At 39.0% G+C, this 7699-nt stretch overlaps 2 protein-coding genes across 6 annotated transcripts in view; both read right to left on the bottom strand.

The window, feature by feature from the left end:
• Positions 1-218: 218 nt before the first annotated feature.
• LOC109973703 (probable methyltransferase BMT2 homolog) lies at positions 219-6137 on the bottom strand. 3 transcript variants are annotated; one of them, XM_020623510.1, is made up of 6 exons: positions 5864-5951; positions 5464-5533; positions 3354-3495; positions 2994-3122; positions 2231-2345; positions 219-1928 (listed from the first exon to the last, which is right to left on the bottom strand). In XM_020623510.1, exons 3-6 carry the CDS (start codon positions 3422-3424, stop codon positions 1296-1298), a joined length of 948 nt encoding a protein of 315 aa, XP_020479166.1. In that variant the 5' UTR covers positions 3425-3495; positions 5464-5533; positions 5864-5951; the 3' UTR covers positions 219-1295. The 3 variants fall into 3 exon arrangements, with proteins under 3 accessions (XP_020479166.1, XP_020479160.1, XP_020479151.1); XM_020623504.1 differs by lacking the exon at positions 5464-5533 and adding an exon at positions 3603-3702 and having other exon boundaries at positions 5864-5945; XM_020623495.1 differs by lacking the exon at positions 5464-5533 and having other exon boundaries at positions 5864-6137.
• The window catches only part of LOC109973724 (probable methyltransferase BMT2 homolog), a 27334-nt gene continuing 19853 nt past the window's right edge, over positions 219-7699 (bottom strand). For all 3 annotated transcript variants that reach the window (XM_020623519.1, XM_020623531.1, XM_020623526.1), the window contains one exon: positions 219-479. The gene's annotated coding sequence lies outside the window, so the exon portion shown is untranslated. The remainder of the gene's footprint in view (positions 480-7699) is intronic.

Genomic DNA, 7699 nt, shown 5'->3' with positions numbered 1-7699 from the left:
ACCACACTCACATTTAGCCTTTTCAGGGACAGGCAGAAACACACACTAACATTTCAACTGGTAGTGTTTTAAGCTAAAACCTCCCCCCAGTGGGTTACAGTATCATCAGATCTGGTTTTATGTGCTATTGCTAAAATTTACAGTATCTTACCTTGTCACAGAGTTTCTGTAGGACAAAATGGTAAATTAGTGCAAATCTCTTCAGTTGATCTTTTTCCTTTTTTTTTACCATGGGTAGCTCAGATCTGCAGTTTTTTTTTTTTTGGAGGCAGAGTAGTTTCACATCAAAGTTACAAAAATTGTGTCAAAGGGATACTGGTGCTACAAAGATCCTTTAGGTCACTGCACTTGCAGTGTTGTACTAGTCATCTGCTTGAGATCAGAAAATGGACTGGAAATTTAAAAGCAAGTTCAGCATTAATATTTGTTAAGACAACACGGAGGACAAAAGTGTAATACCTACTTTGAAACACTCGTACCTTGTTACACAATGAGTAAACACAATTAACATTTCACATTAGTATACTAGTAATACTCCTAACCATTTGGTTTTGAAAATATATAAAATGCTACAAATACCACTTTCTTGTAAAAGACCCACAAATCATTCAGGAGATGCCAAGTTAAAATGGCATTGCCACACTTTACAATGGACAACACCAATGTTTTGACTCTTAAGAATATTTGAGATCAAACTTTTTTTTTTTCTTTTACTTGGAAACATAAATGTCCATCAAGAATTTAGAGAAAGTCTAGCTGCGTGACTGTGACAGTAGCAAGCGTACCAAGTCCAGTCATTCCATCTCCACCTCTCAAGTGCAATCAAACTCCTGTCAGACTGCTCAGGTTGCTGTATTTGGCTTTTGTACTAAGCAGCCTGCCTCACTAGCTTATTCAAACAGAGGCTGAGTATGGAATGTAGACAAGCTAACTTTTGTTATTGAGAGCTGATTGAAAAATAGGCTGAAACTCAAGGAGCAGGGCGTTTACACATCTTCAGGGCATTCACTTTCCAACTCTTAAAAAACCTAGCTATTTATGAAAATATATCCATCTAAGTGCATATGTATGTGTACATGTGTCAGTGTATGTGTGTGCACTCATAGGTGTGGATATGAGAAAATAATTTGTAAACTTCTCTCTTTCACACTGTGCAAACTGCATTGTTTCGAGGAGGAGAGGGAGGATAAGTTGGAGAAGAATGCAGCAGGTTGAATTTGGCAGCGCAGCAGTTGAAGGGGAGTTACATAGCGAAAAGGAGAGAAGGGGAGGGAGGGGGAAATAGCTGGTGTAGCCTAGCTCTGAAGCAGGATAGGGTCTTCTAGCTCCTGAAAGCCAGGCACTGAGCTGCTCTGACTTTCTCCAGAATCTGAATCACAGGGCGTGTCAGGTAGCTCTGTGAAGCTCCAAGCTAGCTGCTCATCCTCAAATTCAGAGCGCACCTGCACGGGCATGTCGGCGCAATCTTCCTCCTCATTGGAATGGAAGTCCTGGGGGATGTAGAGCATCTCGGGGTAGTTGCGCGACACCAGGTCATTGGTGGTGGCCAGAGACACCTTACGGAAGGCGATGAGATGCATGTGAGAATACTTGACGTATTTGTATCGCTTGAAGCCTAGTGACTCCACCGCAACACGCCAGCTGCGCATCATGAGAGCGTGCCGGTTCTGGTGGGAGGAGTCAGGTGTGATGATGAGCAGTAGGCCGTGCAGCTCCAGCAGCTCGTGGGCCTTCTTGCAGCAGATCCAGCGCTGGTATGGTGAGGGGAAGTAGGACAGGAGCAGGGAGAAGACCACCACATGGAAAAGCTGAGCAGGCAGAGCGTCAATGGGGTTGTGGAGCTGGCGGAGGAAGGCTTCTACTGCGTCACCTGCTAGCTGGAGAGGCTGCTGGAGCTGAAGATTGAGGAAGTCACACTTGTACACACTCTGAAGGAGAGAAAAGGTAGCAAGTTAGCAAAATTCAGGATTCCAGTGTGAACTTTTACACCTACTACCAAGGTCATTCCACTCATTTAGTTTCATTACCTGCAGAACATGCAGCACCTTTACTTTCACTTAAATTTGTTCATACAGTCAAACCGTGAAAGTGAAAGCCTGGCATGAGTCATTTCTGCTGTTGCTTTAGCTTTGTAACACTCAGACAGGAAGACTTCATGCGTTTTATGTGTTAACAAGGATTTAAAACAAGTTGTCAACAAAAAGTGGACATAATGAAGAAGCACTTGTACCTCAACTGCAGGCACTATGTCAATACCAACTGTAAGGAATTCATCAAACTTCAAGAACGGGTTGAAGCAGCTTCCCACGTCAAGAAGGCGCATTTTCCCCAGCTCAGAGATTGAACTGCAACACAAATGTTGAACTGTCAACTGCAGCAAAGCTCACTCACATGTACTGTGCTTCACTGGGTGACAAGAAACGGCTTACTGCTAAACACACAGACAAGTTTTGTATCCAAGAAGGTCTCTTTTGCCTTGAAGAGTGACATCAATACATCTGAATAACAACATTTAAATAATGTTTGACATCATTTATAATTATATAAAGGAGACAACTGAATTTCTGCTACATTACAGATGGTATTTTGTAAAGAAAAAAAAAAAATTATAAACACTTGTGGTGATAAGCATTTTGGCAAAACTTCCCAAAACCACAGGTACTTTTTTTATAAGGAGAAAACACTCTTCTCATAATTAGAAATAGTGACAATAAAATCCAGAAGTAAAAAAGGTGTATTTCTAAGCGCAGACAGACTGTGCAAAGCATTTAAAATGGAAAACTATTAAGTGGAGGGGTTAAAAATTACAACAATCACGAGGCACGCGCAGCAGAACACAAGGACAATGATGGCACTAAACATTTTGATTTCTTGTATGATAACTGCCAAGAAATGTATAATATAAAGAGTTAGAATTTAATTTCTATACAGTATGGAATTGACACACAGATTCTGTGATCTGCATTCAAGGTATAATTCTTACTGTAACTTACCTGGGGATGGTGCTGTATGGTTGGGCACTTACAGATTCTGCAGTCAGACCCATGGCGAGTGTGGCACTTTTCTCATCCTTTTCTAACATTCGTTTCATCCCACCATCCAAAAAATATTCTTGACAGACACTGTGAAAGAGAAATTAAAAGCACTGCTCAAACCTTACCGTTACAGTACTGAGGTCTAAAATGGTGACTGAAAAATGATTTGATTTGATTTGATTTGATTGATTTATTCTTTCAAGCATATAAAACAGTTGATATAACAACACACATTTTTACACACAATCCAATATCAATTAGCTTATACCTAATACATGCTTGAATGCATTAGGTTTGAGGACATGAAGTTATTCATACCTGCGACACCATTCGATGCGTCCCTCTCCTTCACAGTTTTTGTTCCAGTGGTTGTCTGCAAGATTCTTCATGGCGAGGGCATATTCACTCAGAGTCTGCTCATCCTCACAGTGTTCACGCCAAATCTTGTCAAAGTCACCCACTGAGGTAAAAAAAAAAAAAATCAAAACAGAATAAACACAACAAAAACTCACACATCCCATTTTAGTCTGACATGTTTGTCCACAACAAGAAGCAAATACAACCTACTTGCCAACTTTTGTCATCCAATTGCATGACAACATGACTCTACAGCTTTGGAAACGCCTCAGGCCATATTTCCTGCTACATTGCCCATGCTCACTCGTTTCTACAACACAGAAGTGGAACTGTTTCTCTAATAATCTACCTCAAATTTCCATTTCACAATTCTATTAATGTCCACGAAATAAAATCCCTTTAGCTTAGCTTAGCAGTCCTTCACAGCTGCTCAGATATTTACAGCCTGTAGCACAGGCAAACAGTGATAAGGAAGAAGTCTCATGACCACAAGGAAAAATTGTCAGATTTGCAGAAATGAAAGGACAACAAGGGGAGCTGTGGTAAACTGCAGCATTTGAAAAGCATGACCACTGTGAGCCAAAGCGGTGCCTACCAGGTCATGTTTTACTTATTAACCGATCATGAGCTCTGCAAGCAGGACAACTTCTTTGTGCTGTTTTGGTCTCAAAGCAACCAACTAGTCTGCTCCTAAGATTAATATTTTCTGATTTAAAAATGCTTAATTCATGATTTTAAAACACCATACCATGCAGTGCTTTCAAGGTGGAAAGTAGGGCAGACCTACACAAATAACAGCATAAAACTGTGATGTTTGCCCTCTGCTGTTTACTTTGATTGGAAAACAGTGAAATCGTCAAGTGTAGTTTGTTTTCCAAATTCAGGGGCAGTAACAATGAAACAAACCAGCCCAACATTCAAGCAGGACACAACCTAAAATCAAGTATCTGTGGCTTTTATACTTGCAAAGTCAAATAAATCCTACAGCCTGCACACTGTGTTGTTGTTCTGCTAAAGATGATGTTTTCTTTAATCAAGAAAAAGATTTTGCACCTGCCGTTTTGAATTTGCCTTCAAGCATTCCACTCCTACACAGTTTCCCAGTACGACTGTGCATTTTCTCAAAAAGAGCAAATGAGACAGAGTGCAGTTTCAAGAACAACACAATGACTATGTAGGTAGGTATTGTAGCAAGTTTTTTTTTTTTTTAATCCAGGCCACTTCACCATTGCTGGAAGCTACTCTCAACTACAAATTGGTTTCAAATTTAAGTCCATGACTTGAATAATCCCCTCAGTCAGTGTTGGAAATCAAATGCCAGTTTCTTCTTTGTGCTATGAAGATGTTTAGCACTCTGATACTCAGAAAACATGCATCAGTGCTGATGTGGTGTAAAAGGTTTTTTTTCCAAACTTCCTGTTTAAAATCATGCTAGGATCTGAATTGACTAATAAGAGCTGAACATACGCCAACTCTTGTTAAAATGCAACCCTAGCTGAAGAATCACAGCCTCAGAAATGCAGTGTCATGTGTTTTACTTTTTGTTTTTTTGTACTTCCTCAAATCACAAAAGCAGAAGAAAATCCAACCTAAAGAGATATCTGAAGTGTCAGTTTGAACCTTAATTTTAATTATGAGCAATAACTGGGGCACATTTCTCTAAAAAGTAGAAATAAAGAGTAATAACTCTGGTATATGATGTTCATGGGTGACACAGTGGATTTACAGGATTTTTGCAGTAACATGAATGATTTTGAATTGTCAGGTATTCAAAATCACCAGCTTGGACAAAAATAGGCATTCCCAATCAGTTATTTTGAGTATAAATAATTTAGATTTTCCACAAAATACATAATGTTACAATACATAATGATATGGCAATATAAAATTACAAACTGCAATAAGAGATTTTATCCATAATCCTCCATCCACCTGCTGTGTCTATTGTCTAAAAAAAAATCTGCCAAGGTATCTGTAAGAAGATAAAGAGGTATTAGGAAGTCAATGATTGTTAACTGATAAGCTACAGTATGTTAGAGTCACATTAGGACCCTGCTGGAGTTTCGTATACCTTTTCGACCAACACGAACTAAATGCTGGTGCTAGAGCAAGTTTGGAGCTGGTTCATCATTACACCGGTTCTGGAAGAGAGATGGGTTAAGACATGTTTACCGTACAGACATTAAGATTACAAACAGCAGTAACATGTTGTGTGTAACGTTAATAAGTAACGTTACCTTTAAAGGCCTTGCTTGCTCAACTCAACACACACTGCTGTCGTCTGCAGTCTGCCTCTACAACGAGCTAGCTAGCCTCAAAACAAGACCGTCAGCTAGGCAGGTTAGCACGCAGAATAAGTTGTGTTTACCGAAATAACTGCTAACGGAAAGGATTTCATTTGGCATTTGTGAGCTAAGAGTTAGCCACTCGGCTACAGAGCCATAAATAGACAGAGGGGGCCGACTGCTTACCCTCTCTGTATTTCCTGCGCAGTTTTCTGTGGACGTTTTTGACGACCCCCGACAGCTTCTCCTGCTCCTTCTTGCACGGTGCTTCATCTGGGATCGGCAAATAGAACCCCTCCGGATGGTCTGCTGTCTCGACATTACCCCTGGGGTCCATAACAGTACACCACCAATGCTGCCTCCAACAGCTCCTTCCCCTTTATCAAGTTAGAACCCGACCGGCAAACCGGTGCACCGACCAACAACGTGCAAGCTGATTGGTTGACCTTGACGGACATGCGTCGGAATGGAGAATCCGCCATCCAATCAGGACCCTATGAGAATGCCTGAGACAAAGTGCGTATCGTGAAGCGTTTAGGTGCATTGTGTAAATCCAATTCGCTTAAAGTTATCAACAACACCAAAAAGTAGGATACGCGTCTGTTTAAAATGCTTTTTTTCATAAATCAGAAAGTTTATCAAATGTGACTTATTTGTGTAAATGTATTTCTTACAGTTTTATTTTGTATGCAGTTTTTTGCTCTAACATCACTTACTTATTATTTTGTTATAGCCTATATGCATTTATTATTCTAACACAACGCATTTTTGGCATATTTATACTTTTATTACATGTATTTCTATCCTTATGATAAGCTACTATCATTCTACATATTATCATTCAGTGCAGTCCTTTAGCACAACCTATTAAATACAATTGTTTGTGTATGTGACAAACAAAACCTTTAAATCCTTGAAAATAGCTTCCTTCCTCCTGGGATATGTAATATTTTTGTAACATTTAATAATATTCCAATACATTATTTTTAATCATGAGATTCAAAATAAACTATATCATACTATAAATTGAGTATATGTTGTAAGGCTTTCATAGTTATAGCTCAGTACAATTACACTATAATCTGCATAAGTTTTGTTTACTTGCTAAATAGTTTAGTTCAAAAACATACTGATACAAGTAACAGCAACACAACAAGAAACATCTGGCTAACTACCTCAGGAGGTAATATGATCTGATTTGGCCCAGAAACGGGATGTAGTCGCCATGGCAGTTCAGAGAAAGTGTAGCTGGACCGGAACATGATGTCCTGCACAGCTGGGGTACTATAAGGAGAGCCACTTTGAACATTGCAATAAATACCGCTGGCTACCAACAAAATAATTAAATAGTCTGTATAACTCTATGTAGAAGAAAGTACAGTCTGCTATTAATGACACCAAAGGTCATCACATCACTTAAGGATTTGAGACAAAGCCTTCTGGGGAATGCTGTAGAGCAACTCTGGTAAACAAACAGATTTAACAAAGGATTCTTTTATACAAAGTGCATTCCTTATAACGAACACCTGAATGCAATTCACAACCCATAAAAGGATTATAAGGATAATTCTGTATGTGATTAAAATGGTTAAATTCTTATGCATACAATTTGACCTGCACTAACTGCATATATAGTGCCACCCAGTGTTATTTATATTATTTGGACTCCACATTTTCAAAGACAGATCTCCACTGGACTTGTCCTCTGCATTATTCTAGTTAGCAGACAATGTTAATACAGCATGTTTGTACAGTGGGTACAAAAAGTATTCAGACCCCCTTAAATTTTTCACTCTTTGTTATATTGCAGCCATATGCTAAAATCATTTAAGTTCATTTTTTTCCTCATTAATGTACACACAGTGACAGAAAAACACAGAATTTTTGACATTTTTGCAGATTTATTAAAAAAGAAAAACTGAAATATCACATGGTCAAATCTGATACTGATACATCTTTAAAATTCATTCATTCATTCATTTTATACCACTCAATCCCTGAACGGGGTCACACAAGGGAGGG

Source organism: Monopterus albus, unplaced genomic scaffold (assembly GCF_001952655.1).
Source record: "Monopterus albus unplaced genomic scaffold, M_albus_1.0 scaffold7.1, whole genome shotgun sequence".
Taxonomy (NCBI): Eukaryota; Metazoa; Chordata; class Actinopteri; order Synbranchiformes; family Synbranchidae; genus Monopterus; species Monopterus albus.
The sequence above is the reverse complement of the archived record's forward strand: the minus strand, read 5'-3'. Positions and strand labels throughout refer to the sequence as shown.